The sequence below is a fragment of the Bos javanicus genome, chromosome 19, assembly GCF_032452875.1.
Source record: "Bos javanicus breed banteng chromosome 19, ARS-OSU_banteng_1.0, whole genome shotgun sequence".
NCBI classification, from domain to species: Eukaryota; Metazoa; Chordata; class Mammalia; order Artiodactyla; family Bovidae; genus Bos; species Bos javanicus.
In genome coordinates, this window is record NC_083886.1 from 15,753,184 (window position 1) to 15,770,718 (window position 17,535).

Sequence of the window (17,535 nt, forward strand, 5' to 3'; positions counted from 1 at the left end):
CAATGCCAAAGAATGCTCAAACTACCGCACAATTGCACTCATCTCACACGCTAGCAAAGTAATGCTCAAAATTCTCCAAGCCAGGCTTCAGCAATATGTGAACCATGAACTTCCAGATGTTCAAGCTGGTTTTAGAAAAGGCAGAGGAACCAGAGATCAAATTGCCAACATCCGCTGGATCATGGAAAAAGCAAGAGAGTTCCAGAAAAACATCTATTTCTGCTTTATTGACTATGCCAAAGCCTTTGACTGTGTGGATCACAATAAAGTGTGGAAAATTCTGAAAGAGATGGGAATACCAGACCACCTGATCTGCCTCTTGAGAAACCTGTATGCAGGTCAGGAAGCAACAGTTAGAACTGGACATGGAACAACAGACTGGTTCCAAATAGGAAAAGGAATAAATCAAGGCTGTATATTGTCACCCTGCTTATTTAACTTATATGCAGAGTACATCATGAGAAACCCTGGGCTGGAAGAAGCACAGGCTGGAATCAAGATGGCCGGGAGAAATATCAATAACCTCAGATATGCAGATGACACCACCCTTATGGCAGAAAGTGAAGAGGAACTAAAGAGCCTCTTGATAAGAGAGTGAAAAAGTTGGTTTAAAGCTTAACATTCAGAAAACTAAGATCATGGCATCCGGTCCCATCACTTCATGGCAAATAGATGGGGAAACAGTGGAAACAGTGAGAGACTTTATTTTTCTGGGCTCCAAAATCACTGCAGATGGTGATTGCAGCCATGAAAATTAAAAAACGCTTACTCCTTGGAAGGAAAGTTATGACCAACCCAGACAACATATTAAAAAGCAGAGACATTACTTTGTTAACAAAGGTCTGTCTACTCAAGGCTATGGTTTTCCCAGTGGTCATATATGGATGTGAGAGTTGGACTATAAAGAAAGCTGAGCACCAAGGAATTGATGCTTTTGAACTGTGGTGTTGGAGAAGACTCTTGAGAGTCCGCTGGACTGCAAGGAGATCCAACCAGCCCATCCTAAAGGAGATCAGTCCTGGGTGTGCATTGGAAGGACTGATGTTGAAGCTGAAACTCCAATACTTTGGCCACCTGATGCGAAGAGCTGACTCATTTGAAAAGACCCTAATGCTGGGAAAGATTGACGGCAGGGGGAGAAGGGGGCGACAGAGGATGAGATGGTTGGATGGCATCACCAACTCAATGGACATGAGTTTGGGTAAACTCTGGGAGTTGGTGGTGGACAGGGAGGCCTGGCGAGCTACAGTTAATTGGGTTGCAAAGAGTCAGACACGACTGAGGGACTGAACTAAATCTAAATATTGCAACTGTGTGAAACTACTACACGATGTTGTTTAGTTTCTGAGTTGTGTCCAGCTCTTTTGCAACCCAACGCCCTGTAGCTTGCAGAATCTTAGCTCCCTGACCGCTGACTGAGCCCACTTCCCCTGCAGTGGAAGCATGGAGTCCTAGCCACTGGCCCACCAGGGAATCCCTGTAACACCTTTTGGAGTGATGAAAACCTTCTGGAACTAGATAGAGGTGATGGGCACACAAACTGTGAATGTCCTAAATGCCACTAAATTTCACATTTTAAAATGATTAATGCAATTAATATTGCGTTATGTGAGTTTTACCTCAACAGCAACAACAAAAAGCAATAAGCCTCCTCTTGAATGAGGAACTCTTATTTTGCTTTCAGCAAGCCTGTAAAGATGAGGCAATCTTTATTGTCCAAAGAGGAAGTTATTAGTTAGCTTTTACTCATAACAAGTCACCCTAAAATTTAGTAGATTAAAGCAAGTGTTAACAAGATACTGCACACCTATTAGAATGGTGAAAATCCGGAACAGTAACGGTATCAAATGCTGACAAGGATGTGGAACAGCTGAAATTCCCATCCATAGCTGATGGGAATGCAAAATGGGACAGCCACTTTGGAAGAAAATGTATAGATTTCTTACAGAATTAAATATATTCTTACCATGCAATCCAGTAGTTATGCTTCTTCGTATTTTCCCAAAGGAGCTGAAAACTTATGTCCACCCAAAAACCAGCACACAGATGTTTATAGTAATTTTATTCATAATTTCCAAACTTGGAAGCAACCAAGATGTCCTTCAGTAGGTGACTGGGTAAATAAACTGTGTTACCTCCAGACAATGGAACATTCAGTGCTAAAGCAAATGAGCTATCAAGCCATGAAAAGACACGGAGGAATTTTAAAAGCATATTACATATCTTAAAAGTGCAGTCTCAATAGGCCAGTATTTTCAAGTCTTTGTTTGTGTGACACATTCTATTATCTCATTTACCAAGAAGCCAATCTGAAAATGCCCCATACTGCATGATTCCAAGTATATGACATTCTGGAAAAGGCAAAACTGTCTCTGGAGAGACAGTCAAAATTTCTGTGGTTGCAGGTTGGGGGTGAGTGGACAGGTGCTAGGGAAGATGAGTAAGCAGAGCACAGAGGATTTTTAGGGCAGTGGAAATACTCTGTGTGGTACCATAATGATAGATACATATAATTATACATTTGCCCAAACCTATAGAATATACAGCACCAAGAGTGAACTGTAATGTAAACTATGGTCTTTGGAGACTCACAGAGAATGAACTTATGGTTGCCAGTAGGGAAGGATGGGGGCAAGGGATAGTTAGGGAGTTTGGGATGGACATGTAATCACTGCTATATTTCAAATGGATAACCAAGAAGGACCTCCTATATGGTACATGGAACTCTGCTCAGTGTTATGTGGCAGCCTAGATGGAAGGGGAATTTGGGGGGGAATGGACACATGTATATGTATGGCTGAGTCCCTTCACTGTTCACCTGAAACCATCATAATATTGTTAATTGGCTATACTCCAAAAAAACAACTATGGCCTTTGGGTGATTATGCTGCGTCCATGTAGGTTCACCGCTTGTGACAAATGTACCACTCTGATGAGGGCTATTGAAAATGGGGAGACTGTCTCTGGGGGTAGAGTATATGCAGGAAACATCTATACTTCCCTTCAGTTTTGCTATGAATCTAAAACTGCTCTTTTAAAAGTATTAATGAAAACATTAAAAAAATTTTTAAGTGCAAGGATTTATTATTTCTCACAAATCTATGGGTTGGATAAATGGTTCTGCTGGTCTGAGGCAATTCAGCTGGGGTTCAATGGTTGAGGATGATCTCTCACCAGGGACAGCTCTCCACATGGTCACTCAACCTTTGAGAGGTTGTTGTGGGCTGGTACACATAAAGGCATAAAAGTTCCTAGCACAAAACTAACACAAGTCTCAACAGGCCAGCAGTTTTCAAGTCTCTGTTTGCATGATACATTCTATTATCTCATTTACCAAAGTCTCATAGCCAAGACTAGAGTCAGTATGGGACGTGACTTCCCACATGCATACATACTTGGTGGGGGGGATTCTTGAAGCCCTTTTTTTACCGAAGCTACCAAAGGGAGGAAGAAGTTAAATATCTGAACCAAGATCTAATGTCTAATAGCCAAGCTAGAGTTAGGAGAAGTGCTTGGTACAAAAGGGAAGCCTCTCTATTTGACTTGATATCACCAAAGCATATAGGGAATGGTCAGACAGTATCTGAGGAACCCCGTCCATGTGTGACCACAGAATGGTTTCAATTCTACACTATAGAACAGACTTCAGCTATGGAATCTTGAATGGAATATTATTGTTTGGGGTTGCTGTATTTTTCTAAGGAGGGTGTGGGCCCTGTCTTGTAGACAGCAAGGAAAACAAGAAGACCAGTTGGTTGGATCTGCTTTTCCTCTTACAACTTGAAAAGAAAGATTTTCCTGTGTGCGATAGTGACATAGATTAAGATCATGCATGTGGAAGAAAAATGCACACATAGATTATTTCCAAACACAGATATTTACAGTAAGGACACAGAGGATGTGGCCACCTGCCTCTGTGGGTCCTGCGTCTCTAACATTTACACAACCCACAGCAAGAATCCATAAGGAGTCAGGTGTGCCAATATTCAAAACATAAGTGAGTGAACAAATTTAAAAGTACACTGAATTACTTAATATTGCAACCATATGAAACCATTGCATATTGTCGTTGTTTAGTTGCTAAGTCGTATCTGACTCTTTTCAACCCCATTGACTGAAGCCCGCCAGACTCCTCTGTCCATGGGATTTCCCAGGCAAGAATACTGGAGTGGGTTGTCATTCCTTCTCCGAGGGGATCTTCCCCACCCAGGGATCAAACCCACATCTCCCGCATTGGCAGTCAAATTTTTTACCCCTGAGCCACATAAGGAAGCCTGAAACTATTGCATATACAGCCCTAATTCAGGAGTCTATCGCCATAGACTGGAGCACAAAAAAAGCAGCAAGAAACTGTACATGGAGCATTTCAGGGGAACAACTCTTTATTTTACAAGAATGTATCGTTTTCACACCATATGAGAGGAAAGATTTTGACAAGTTAGCTGGCTTGTCTTTTCTCTCATCTAAAGTCTTCTGCAGCTCAAATCTTTCCTGCAGTCCAAAGGGGTATCTTCTTCCTGTGTTGGCAGTGGTAACCCATCAGCCTCCACAGCTTTTGGACTCGGGTGTGCTTCCTTCCAAAGACATAGAGCTAGAGCGGGAGAGGTGAAAAAGCATTTTCCCTGGAGGCATGAACTGTGTCACTAGAACGGATGTTTAGTGTTGCAGATCATGCCAAGCCAGCCCTGAGGACCACATACCAAGAGACAGAGGTGTTTTCTGTGTCCTCTGATGAATTTATTTAGTGTGGGCTTACTGTATAAAAGCTTCCCTGGTGGCTCAGATGATAAAGCATCTGCCTGCAGTGCGGGAGACCTGGGTTTGATCCCTGGGTTGGGAAGATCCCCTGGAGAAGGAAATGGCAACCCATTCCAGTACTCTTGCCTGGAAAATTCCATGGACTGAGGAGCCTGGTGGGCTACAGTCCATGGGGTCGCAAAGAGTCAGACACGACTGAGCGACTTCACTTTACTGTATAAAAGGGGCTTCCCAGGTGGCCCTAGTGCTAAAGAACCCACCTGCCAGTGCAGAAGACTTAAGAAATGCAGAGTTTGATCCCTGGGTCGGGAAGATCCCCTAGAGGAGGGTATGGCAACCACTCCAGTATTCATGCCTGGAGAATCCCATGGACAGAGGAGCCTGGTGGGCTACAGTGCATAGGATCACAGAGTTGTACACGACTGAAGCGACTGAGCACCGCACAGCACGCTGCGATATGAAGAGTGCTGCAAAGTAAGGGATCCAAGCAGGGTTCCCCACTGTCTGCATCTTAAAGTCCTGGCTCTTTGAAAGTTGGGATGCGCTAGGCAGGTAATAACCACTGTCCCAATATGTCAACATACTGCATGCTTTGTGTCAGATTGCCTCGAAGGACATGACTTACACAGGCCCTGGATGGAACAGTTTACTCAAGAAGAGAAGAGACAGAGCAAGATCAGCTTCAACAGTGAGGGTCAGTCCCCCCACACACAGCCAGTGGGTGCCATCTTGCAGTTGACTTAGGGCAATGATCTGCATGCTCCCTCTTGGGCTGCAAGTGAAGGACCCTTTCCCTCCCCACCAGGAACAGATAGTAGTGGGGTTGGCCTGGTGCCCTATGTCATTACAAGCTTAAGCAAAACGAAGGAGCATACGCTGAGTCCAAAACAGAGTAAGATAATCTCACACAAGGCAATAAGCCCAGCACAGCTGTGCAGCACTTTATCTCTGGGGAAAGAAGTGTTCCAGCCCCAAGGCCTCTCTTCTGTGGCCCTGAAGGGGTTGAAAGACTGCATAGACTAGAATGCCTTTCCCGATGCAGTGTGCAGCTGGCCTGAGGGAGAACTAGATCACTACCTCGCCTTTGTGTGGGACTCAAGGTATTTAACTTGAATTCAAGGTACCTTCCTTACTTCCTTACTTCCGTACCTTCCTTACACAGCCATCAGAGGAGGCCAGACACCTGGGATGATTTCATTTGGAAACTAAAGGTACTCTGGTGTTGGAGAAGACTCTTAAGAATCCTTTGGACAGCAAGGAGACCAAACCAGTCAATCCTAAAGGAAATCAACCTCGAATACTCATCGGAAGGACTGATGCTGAAACTGAAGCTCCCACACATTGGCCACCTGATATGAAGAGCCAACTCATTGGTAAAGACCCTGATGCTGGGAAAGGCTGAGGGCAGGAGGAGAAGAGGGGCAACAGAGGATGAGATGGTTGGAGAGCATCATCGACTCAATGGACATGAGTTTGAGCAAACTCCAGGAGATAGTGAAGGACAGGGAAGCCTGGCATGCTGCAGTCCATGGGGTCACAAAGAATCGGACATGACTTAGCAAATAAACAGCACCAAGAAAGGAACAGCAAGCAGTGCAGGGAAAAACCACTTCAGGCCTTTCTCCTGAAAAGGGACCAGTGCATCTGTGCATGGAACACCATCCTGAGATTTCAAGACCTGCCCAGGATACAGACACATAACACACGGAGTGACAAAGAAAGGAGTGATGGGGAGTTGAGAGCAATGGCAGACAATTGTCACAGGCCAAGTGCAGATCTGAGAAAGCAGGTGGGCCATCTTAGCTCAAATATGCTGACACTGTAACAGTACAGGGCAGCTCAGCTTATGCTAGACAAACAGGTTATGCAAGCCTAGGTCCCGGGATGTGGCAAGACCAGTGTTTACAGGCAGAAATGACAGGGTCGTTGGTATTTCTGCAAGGGAAGAAGCTGCTGGGTGTGCTAGGCAGTATTGTGAAATAGTTGTAGTAAGCGCTTCATGTAGTAAACATCTCGTCTCAAAGGAAGTACCCATAACGCAGTTTCGGAGTGTAGTAACTGCTCAGAAAGCACCAGCTGTTGTTATCATCAGCCCTGGAAGACCCCTGAGGTTGGAGCAGCTTACAAGGAGCACAGCCTGCTCCCTCAACCATGCCAAGCTGAGTAACAAATAGAGCTGATGTGATTCTTCAATGTCAACAATGATGCTAGGTGGCATAGGAAAGAAAAAATCCATAAAAGACTCAGGAAGTACACCAAAGCCACTCGATTAAAAATAAATAAATTAAAAAAAAAAGAGAAACAGCACTATATTGTGAAATCGTACATGTGTCTTCATCGCTTCTTTTTGCTGAAGAGATGTGCATTCGATGCTGCATCAGACACTTCTTACACTACTTCCCACCCATCAGCCCCATCGCTTCCTCTGGCCACCACTACAACAACCAATCTTGTACAGGCCTTGCCCAGCTCCATGGAGGGGCAGTCTGGCAGCATCTCCCCTTTCATAGCCTTCATCTCATCATGCATGCCATTCCTCTCCTGAATCAGGGAGTCTCCGATGCTGAGATAGAGAACCTGCAGGAAACCACTTGGTACTCAGGACTGAGATGCTGCAGCCTGGAGGTACTGGACGAGGACTCGGGAGCCTCAGAGACTCAAAGACTTGGAAGTCCCTGGGGAGTATCCACAGCAAAAGAGAAAGTCAGCGAGTACATGGATGGAATGGCTTGTCCCGTGGAAGTCAGCCAGCCTCTTCCCTCAGCCACAACAGAGCTAGTGCAACAAGCCCTTGGCCGTGGTGGCAAGGACAGAGGTTAGGCATGGGCCCAACAGTGTGGGCTGTCTCTCGTCAAGACCCATTTAACTGTGGCTGCTGCTGGATGCATAACCTTCCGGCAGAGATAGACATTAAGTCTCACTATGGCGCCGGCCTCCAAGGAGAAAACGCAGCCGTACAGTGGCATGTTGATTATCTTGGACGTCTGCCAACCTTAGCAGGACCAACACTTATTCCCGATGTGGGGCTTTTCACTACCAGCAGTACCTTTGCCAGGCCAATGGTCCAAGGACTTAGAGAATGCCTGATCGCTCAGTATGGTATGTGCACAAGAGGGCCTCAGGTCAAAGGATCCATCTTACAAATGGTGTGAGTCAGTGGGCATATGGGATCCACTTGGTGTTACTGAAACAGCTAAGAGAATGGTGAGGGGTTAATAATTTAGCTGAAGCAAAAACAAACTTCAGGGCTGGGACTTCTCCAGAATGCAGTGTATGCATGGAAGCAAAAAATGTTAGATAATGCCATGTCCCTGGAGGCTAAAACACACAGGAATCAAGGGGTTGGCCTCCGTCTTCATATTTCCAGTCATCTATTTGTGATTCCCATCCCTGAAGCATTAGACTCTGCTGGATTTCCAGGGAGATGGGAGAGGTGGAGATGAACAAGTATGAGTGCACAGTGTGGGTTCTACTGAACCTGAAAGAACGTGTGTGTGTGAGTGTGTGTGCATGTGCACACGCACACGCGCTCAGTCACTCAGTCATGTCCAACTCTTTGCGACCCCACAGACTAATACAACCAGCCTGAAGCAAGCTTTGTGATGGATTAGACATAATAAGGAAGTGGCAACCCACTCCAGTGTTGTTGCATGGAGAATCCCAGGGACAGAGGAGACTGGTGGGCTTAAGTCTACAGAGTCGCACAGAGTCAGACATGACTGAAGCGACTTAGCATGCATGCATGCGTTGGAGAAGGAAATGGCAACCCACTCCAGTGTTGTTGCATGGAGAATCCCAGGGACAGAGGAGCCTGGTGGGCTTAAGTCTACGGGGTCGCACAGAGTCGGACACGACTGAATCGACTTAGCATGCATGCATGCATTGGAGAAGGAAATGGCAACCCACTCCAGTGTTCTTGCCTGGAGAATCCCAGGGACAGAGGAGCCTGGTGGCTTAAGTCTACGGGGTAGCACAGAGTCGGACACGACTAAAGTGACTTAGCAGCAGCAGCAGCAGCAGCAGCAGACATAATAAAGGCACAAACACCTTGGAGGGAAGCAAGGGGCAGACTGTATTATGTATTACGTCACACCTTTGCAACCTCACTCCTTACCTCAGCCACTGCTCAGTCACTGCTTTTCCTGCTTCATGGAGGTGTCTTACCTCGTAACTCTAGCTTACCTCGTAACTCCAGGCTTCTCTGATTCTGAGGTATGGAATATGTGAAAGAACATAACAGACACTCATGAGCAAACCAGAAGTGTGAATAAATTAATGCTTGTATATATGGAGTCTAGAAAAATGGTGCAGTTCCCTATGTGCAGGGAACGAACAGAGACAGATATAGAGAATCATGCAGACACGGGCAGGAAGGAGAAGGTGGCACAAACTGGGAGAGTGGCATTGACATATATACATTACCAGGCATAAAATAGACAGCTAGTGAGAAACTTCTACATAACACATGAAGCTCAGCTCGATGCTCTGTGATTGATGGCCTAGAGGGGTAGGATGCGGCGTGGAAGGGGGGATCCAAAGGGAGGGGATATATGTATATACCTATAGCTGATTACAGCAGAAACTAACAGAATTTTGTAAAGCAAATATACTCCAATAATAAAATAAAATTAATATTTGAAATCCATCCCTGGCCAATGAAGTCTTGCTCTCACAACAGTTTAACACATTGCTGCGTAACAATCCACTTGAAGCTTACTAGTATAAATTGGCAACAGCTGTATTCTACTCACAAATTCTACGGGTCAGAAATTCACACAGGGCACAGCCCGGATGGCTTGTCTCTGCTTCATGATGCCTGGGGCATGCCTGGGAAGACACGAAAAGCAAGAAATGACCCAAAGGGATGGGGAACCATCTAGAGCAGGGCTGTCTAGTAAAAATACAATGCAAGTTGCATGCTGTTGTTGTACTCTCTAAGTCGTGTCAACTCTTTGCAACCCCATGGACTGTAGCCCACCAGGATCCTCTGTCCTGGGGATTTCCCAGGCAAGAATACTGGAGTGGGTTGCATTTCCTTCTCCAGGGGATCTTCCCACCCAAAGATCAAAGCCACGTCTCCTGCATTGGCAAGTGGATTCTTCACTGCTGAACCACCTGGGAAGCTCATGTAGTATTTTACATACTGTCAAATACACAGGAGAAAAATCAAGACAAGAAATCTGGGCAGAGGGAGGTTATAATTTCAGATAGAGAGTCCCAGAAAGATTAACAAGAAAAACAACATTTGAATGACGAGTTGAAGGAGGTTAGGGAGAAAGTAAAATTTTCTCCCAGAAAAGTTATTGAAGGGAAGAGCAATGTAGGAAGCAGGAACAGAAATCTCTGAGCCAGCCTGCATAATCAAAGCAAAATGAGTGAGGGGAAGAGTAATAAGGACTTGATAACAGAGCATGAACAGGGACCAGATCAGATAGGGGCTTGTAGGCTAGGAGAAGGATTGGGCTTTACACTGGGTTGGGATGCAGGATTAAAAAGCCATCCGTGGGTTTTAAATAGGATTGACTTGGCTGATTTATATTTTAACAGGATCACCCAGGCTGCAATGTTGAGAATGAACTGGAAAGGGGCAAGGGCAGAGGAAGGAGACACATTAGGAGGTTTTTGCAAGAATCCTGGTAAGAGACAGGAATGGCTTGGACCAGGTGGAGAAAGAGGATGTGGTGAGGAACAATAAGGTTCTGGACACATTTTTGAAAGTAGACTCACCCCAGTATTTTTAATGGATCGGATGTGGAGGTGAAACAAACAGAGGAGTCAAAGGTTAAGATTCTATGTGAGGAGTCACATGACCAGGCTCACATGTTAGAGCACCCTGATAACAGGCTCTCTGTGCCCTTGAATGGGGTGAACTCCCAAGGAAAACATTCTGATGAGAGGATTCAGTGACCCTCCTAGAGGAAGGATCCTTCATAAACTGGCTTCTCCCTTTGCCTGTGTCCAGTGGGCAGTTGGAGAAGCCTCATGTCATCTTCGCCCCTTCTTCCTGTTGCCTTCTCAGCCTCCTTCCCTTTATTTAGAAATAGCGTGTTATCTATTATACAACCCAGGAAAGCGTTCTGATCTCTGCCCTGTGACTTCCCACTCCTCCTCTTTCTATAAATACAAGGGCAGAGCAGAGATCCAGGGAAGTCCGAGAGAGCCCCAGAGTCCTCAGGCTGGTCCACCGTCTGTACACCAGGAAGATGAAGACCTCCATAGCTGCCCTGCCCTTCCTCATCCTCGCTGCCCAGGCTGCACTTGGTGAGTTCAGTGAGCCTTCTCCCAGGTGGGCAGGTGGGTGGTAACTTGCAGACCAGGGAGGAGATGCAGAGGGACACCTTTGTCCCAACGTGGATATAGCTCCCGTTTAAAAGCAGCAGCAGTAGGTACAGACCTCTCCCTTCAGCCGCTGGTCCCCGGGGAAAGCAGCATACAGCTGACTGGTCCCACCTGGGGAAACAATTCTCTCCCTTTCATGACCAGAATTGTCTGATATTTTCTCTTTGCTGACATAGGAACACTATGGACGAGATCAAGAGAACTGTAGAAAAATCGTAGATCTGTAGAAAGAAGTATAGACTTTCACAGTGTTAGAACTATTATATGCCCTCTAGCATAAAACTCTCACTTCAGAGAAGAAATTGGACAAGCCAGACAAGTGACCCACTCAAGTGTACTTAATCATCTTATTTATTTATGTAGCAAATAGATATCTAGTATTTCCTATGTGAAAGCAAGCACTGTTCTAAGTGTCTTGTAGATATTAATATGTTGGATCCTCCTGACAATGCTGTAGAGTAGACTATCAGCAAACTATATGGATTTACTTATTATTATTATTAATTACCCTCTTACAAACAAGAGATGAGGCATAGGAACTCTAGATAACTTGCTCAAGATCACACACCCATACGTGGTGGCATTAGGTTACAAGCTAGTTAGGAAGCTGTAATGGGAAGACAACACCCATCCAAGACTTAGTTTTGCAAGCTCCACACATATCATATTAAGCATATTGAAGTGTAGGCACATGCCTCATTTAATATAATTCATATGTAACTACATAAGAATGAGCTAAATTTTAGTTATGCTTGCCTAATTATTCTAGTACAGGTCCACAATCCATTTATCCAAATCTTTGGGGCTAGATGCATTTTGGAATGCAGAATTTTTCAGATTTTAAAAAGGCAATGCAGTATGACCCAGAAATTCCATTTCTTCTTGATATAGCCAAAAGAACTGAAAGTAGATACATGAAAGAGATACCTACACAACCTTGCTAATAACAGCTTAATTTTTACTTGCCAAAAGGAGGAAGCAACCCAAGTGTCCATTGACAAACAAATCGATTGGAAAACAGGATGTGTGTGTGTGTATATATATATATATAGAGAGAGAGAGAGTATTATTCAGCCTTAAAAAGTGAGGGAATTCTGACATGTTCCACAACATAGACGAACATTGAAGACATGATGATAGATGAGATAAGCCAGTCACAAAAGGACAGATAATATGATTCCACTCCTACGAAGTACTTAAAATAGTCAAATTCAGAGAGAAAGTAGAGTAGCAGTGGCCCAGGGTTTAGGGAAGGGGGAAATGGGGAGCTATTGTGTAATGGGCACAGAGTTTCAGCTTTCAAGATGAAAAAAGTTCCATGGATGGATTGTGGTAAGTTGCGCAATATGAGAAGGTACTTAATGCTATTGAACTTTTCGAGATGATTAAAATGGTAAAGTTTATGTTTTTTGCATTACGTATGTGCTAACTCTTGGTTATTAGCAACTACAGACTAAACCCCAATTGCTGCCTATAGCTCTTGGTACTTCGGTTGACAGCTCTTTAATGTACAAAATCACCTCCAGTTCATGTCAAACCACGAATACCCCTGTCTTCAGGTCTGCCTGCTAGAGCTTTTGCTTTTCCTGATTGTGATTTTTGTGACATTTGATCTCAGACAATTGCACTTTTTGATAACTTGAGGAAAACAAAAATTACCTGAAAAACTGCCTGACCTGCTGCATTGTAGACATGTAATCTTTGCAAAGATTGTAAATGACAATTGTGAATATTCAGACATGATTATTCTTTCCTATCCATGTTCTGATCACAGGGAGATAGTGAACAAATGATTATATTAGAGACTTTTTTATTTATAAGATCTGATGTAAAACTACTACTTTCAACTTTTTAGATCTGAATGTTGCCTGTTTAATATATTTCTTTTAAAGTTTAAAAGGGGTTAATATCAATTGGATAACATTTTGTCAAGCATTTTTTTTTTCTGATTGTTAATTTTGATGCTAGCTGGAATTCAAGAAATAACAGTGACCTTATTCAAATGAAGAAATATTTTAGTATTTTTTTTAAATTGTAAACTTTGCATTATGTTCATGCTATCATATTCTAAAAGAATGTATTTTTAAAAAGGTAACATATACCTGGGCATTACTTAACATCCCTGGCAGAGTCTGAGACACACACATTAACCAAACACAGTCACATTTCTGCAGCAAACACATTCACACTAATGGAGTAAATAAAGCCTGTAAATAGCCTCGCTTCACTTTGGGTGATGTTGTGTCACCAGATCAGTTATAGAGAAATGTTTACTGTTTCCAGAGCCCTGTGAATTCCAGAAATGTGTAGAGAGCATGGTGCATTGGATCGCATTATGGAACTATTCAACTGATCTACTCGTGTTGGGTGTGCAGTTAGCTTTTTGTATTCATAGTCAATAGAATGGTTCCCTATCTCGAACTTTTTCAAAAGTCCCCTGAAAAGTCTCAGGGCCTTGATAGAGAAAATGGGCTTGGAGGCACATCTGGGCCAATGGTTCAGTATCCTTGCCTCCCTAGCAGGAGATGGGGTTGAGGAATGAGACAGATGGAGGTGTTGAAACGACGTTGCTTCCCAGTAATTTTTCTCCCCTTCTCTACTGTTTCTCTCAAGTAAAAGACGTGATGTCAAACCTGAAGTTTGAACTCTCAAGTCCGGAACAGAATTACCACTCATTGTCTCAAGGAGGTAAAGTTTTGTTATGGCATATATTTTAAAACAGCTAGCAGGTACAGATTGCCTCAAAGACTTCAATCCACGTGGTTTACAGGACCTGAGGGGGGTCCTGAGGGTGGTGAACATCTCCAAGGAAGTTCAGGAGGGGCTGTGTGTCCATAGATGGCCTCTTCCAGAGATGGACTCGATTCCACCTGGCTGTCCCAAGAGTTGGCTCACTACGGGGAGAGGGGAAGGGTGCTCTGGGATGCCTCCTGCAGGCCTCAGACCCTCCTTCTTCTGGGAGAAATTCTGCTCTGTCGTGGCCCTGCCTGGATGCCCTCAGACACACAGCTTAGCCCTGGGGAGAGCGAAATGTCTCTGGCAAGGAGAGGCCATAAGTGCTGGAAGAGAAGGCAAACATCCCTTTCCAGTCCTGAACCTTCAGGACTTCCCTGGTGGTCCAGTGGTTAAGAATCCGCCTGCCAATGCAGGACACACGGGTTCCATCCTTGCTCCGGGAAGATTCCCCATGCCTCCTTGCAAGGAAGAGTAGTCCCTGATCGCTGTAACTGGAGAAAGTCCGTGTGCAGCAACACAGACCTAGCACAGCCAAAGATAATTTTTTTTAAAGCCCTGCACCTTCTCACTCTTCCCAGTAGGTGGGAGGAAAGGTAGAAAGGATGCAGTTTTCATCAGTTTTGTTTGTTTAGTTGCTAAGTTGGGTCCAACTCTTTTGCAACCCCAAGGACTGTAGCCCTCCAGGCCCTTCTGCCCATGGGGTTTCCCAAGCAAGAATACAAAGGCGGCTTGCTGTTTCCTTCTGCAAGTTTTCCTCCCACTCAGTCCTTAAGTGATGCTTTCTCTTGTTGCAGGTTTTTACCGGCCCACGGACTGCTGCATGTCTTACACCCCACGAAACATCCGATGTGTATTCATGGAAAATTATATAGAGACGAGCAGTGCGTGCTCCCGGCCAGCTGTCATGTAAGTATGCCAAGCTCACTGGCCGTGGCTGGGGGCAGAGTGGAGAGGGGAAGGGGTGGCACCTGAGGAACGGATGTCCAGGAAAGTCCCACCCTCTGGATCCTGCCAGGTCAGCAGAAGCATGTGTCCTCAGTAGGATCCTTCAGGGCACCAGGTATGAGATGCTCCAGGTGAAAAGGGAAGCTAGGGAAGGAAGGTGAGAGCCGGAGGGAGGCTTCACAAGAAAACTCTGAGTCGCTGAGGGCGTCTCAGCCTGAGGGAGAGTCTCAGAGAGAAGCTGCTCTAAATTCCTGCAACAGAGAAAGGAAGAACTGGCTGGGCTGTCGGGGGCCCAAGGCGCAGGGAGAATAGGGTCCCCACCCATATTTGCTGAACCCTCTGCTGTTTGTAATCTTTCCCCCCACCTTCTTCCCAGCTTCATCACCAAGAAGGGGCAGAGTGTCTGTGCTGATCCTAACAATGAGGGAGTTCAGAAATGCAAGTCGGAGCTGAGGCTGGGGTCAGCCGTCGAGGACCTGAGATCGCTATTGGTTGAGCGGAAGCGCCTGGACCGGGCCCCCTCTTCTCCGTCTCTCTTGCCTCACCGTCCTCATTGGAGGGCCGTGGCCTGAATTACTTTTTAAAAAGCAACAGTTACTGTTCTGTTCTAATTACAAGCACAACACATTCATCAAGAGTATCCAATTTGACTTCACTCAAACTTTTAGAGGGAAAAGATTGTGTAGGAATTGCTGAACTTTGGATTCGTGGGGCTTTTTTTGGGGGGGAGGGTCTGAACAAGATATCACAGTGTAAACTTTTTTAAGCTAAAAACATGGCATTCAAATACAGACTTAGTATGTGTATTTAACCCATTAATCACTAAACCGATTCAAAGATCATCTGAGGAACAGAAGTTGATATAGTTATTGGAGATGGCATTCTGAAATGTTTGTTAGAGAAAAACAAATTCAAATCCTAGAGGGCAATAAATCTGTAACTTTGGGGACTATCTTTTGTACTAGACAGCAAGACTTTGGATCTGTGCTTAACAATAAAATTACAAATCAGTCTCAGTCAACAAGCAATTTCATAAATTCTGGGTGTTGGTCAACGTATATAGACAGTCAATCAAATGTACATTTCCCATACAGATTAAGGAATCCTGGGTGAGTCCTTCAGAAAGTGCTCCAATATGACATTGAAAGGCCTATATTCATCCTTCTGCCTTAATGCTACTCTTTGGATTTTTTTTTTCTTACCAGATATAAGTTCCTAAAAGATATCTTCTCTGAAGTTAAAGGACATTAGGAAAACACTTAAAACTACAGTTAATATCAATTTTAGATTCATATCTATTAAAGCATATACATTTCTATTTATAATTAGTAAATCTTAATCAACTCTCACATAAAATTCAGAAATAAAGGACTGAATTCTAAACAACAACATTTTTTTTTTAATTCAAAAAAAGTTTAAGATTTTTTTCCAGGCCAAGTTGGCAGAGTATAAAGGCCCTGAACTCACCTCCTCTCATGAACACACCAAAATCACAACTTGGCTAAAAAGTTTTTTTGGGTTTTCTATAAGATGGTATGGAAAAATCAAAATGAATTATTTTGGCCAACCCAATACTTGTAGAACAACTATCAATGGAAAAAAAGAAACACAAACAGAACCTACCAACAAGAAAATATCTTTTACAACTAAAGATGTTTAAAGAGGAATCACAATAATACGGTGCTGGGGGTGGAGCAGACTCATGATAGGCCAAGTCCCATATTCCCTGGTGGGTTTCCCAGATGGCGCTAGTGGGAAGGAATCCACCTGCCCATGCAGGAGAAGCAAGAGACTCAGGTTCAATCCCTGGGTCGGGAAGATCCTCTGGAGGAGGAAATGGAAAACCACTCCAATATTCTTGCCTGAAGAATTCCACGGACAGAGGAGTCTGGCAGGCTACAGTCCATGGAGCCGAAAAGAGTTGGACACGACTGAGCACACACCCACATTCATCCTCATGGGTGGCCCACAGACTGGAGAATGCTTACATTGCAGAGGTTCTCCCACAAGAGTGAGATGTCTGAGCTTCACTTCAGGCTCCCCAACCCAGGGGCCCTGCCCTGGGAAGATAAGCCCCCAGAGTATTTGACTTTGAAGGCCAGCAGGGCTTATACTGGGAAAGATTGACGGCAGGAGGAGAAGGGGGCGACAGAGATGGTTGAGATGGTTGGATGGCATCACTGACTCAATGGACATGAGTTTGAGCAAACTCCTGTAGATAGGGAAGCCCAAGGAAGCCTGGCGTGCTGCAGTCCACAGGCTCGCAAAGAAACACAGCTGAGCGACTAAACAACAGCAGCAACAGGGCTTAATTTTGGCAGTCCCAGAGAACTGGAGGAATAGAAACTTCACTCTTAAAGAGAACACACACAAAGTCTTGCAGCCTGTAGGACTCACAGCAAAAGCAGTATTTGATAGGAGCCTGGGATCACACCTACCTGCTGATCTTTGAGGGTCTCCCCGAGAGGCAGGAGTCAGCTACAGCTCACCCTGGGGACAGACACTGGCAGCAGCTGTCCTTGGGAACTCACTGCCACAAAGACACCTTGCTGGTGGGCACCACTGTGGAATCCTTCCTCTAGCTTATTGCCCTGGGATCCAGCCCTGCCTGGTCCAGCAGCTTGTAGGAACCAGTGCTGGCCTGCCTCAGGCCAAGCAACTACCTGGGTAGGAGCGCAGCCTCACCATCAGTAGACAGGCTGCCTTGAGACCCCACTGAGCACACAGTTGCCTCTGGACATGACCCAACCCACCCAA

At 44.8% G+C, this 17,535-nt stretch overlaps 1 protein-coding gene across 1 annotated transcript; it reads left to right on the forward strand.

Moving 5' to 3' along the window:
* The first annotated feature begins 10,588 nt into the window (after window positions 1-10,588).
* On the forward strand, window positions 10,589-15,794 carry LOC133231777 (C-C motif chemokine 23-like). The gene is made up of 4 exons (XM_061390338.1): window positions 10,589-11,019; window positions 13,711-13,785; window positions 14,628-14,739; window positions 15,155-15,794. Exons 1-4 carry the CDS (start codon window positions 10,962-10,964, stop codon window positions 15,348-15,350), a joined length of 441 nt encoding a protein of 146 aa, XP_061246322.1. The 5' UTR covers window positions 10,589-10,961; the 3' UTR covers window positions 15,351-15,794.
* Window positions 15,795-17,535: the final 1,741 nt, after the last annotated feature.

Bases quoted from the DNA above. Each gene is read 5' to 3' on its own strand.
- LOC133231777 (XM_061390338.1), top strand. From the start codon at position 10,962: ATGAAGACCTCCATAGCTGCCCTGCCCTTCCTCATCCTCGCTGCCCAG. The intron at 13,786-14,627 runs GTAAAGTTTTGT...CTCTTGTTGCAG, and splicing joins CCACTCATTGTCTCAAGGAG to GTTTTTACCGGCCCACGGAC. The intron at 14,740-15,154 runs GTAAGTATGCCA...CCTTCTTCCCAG, and splicing joins TGCTCCCGGCCAGCTGTCAT to CTTCATCACCAAGAAGGGGC.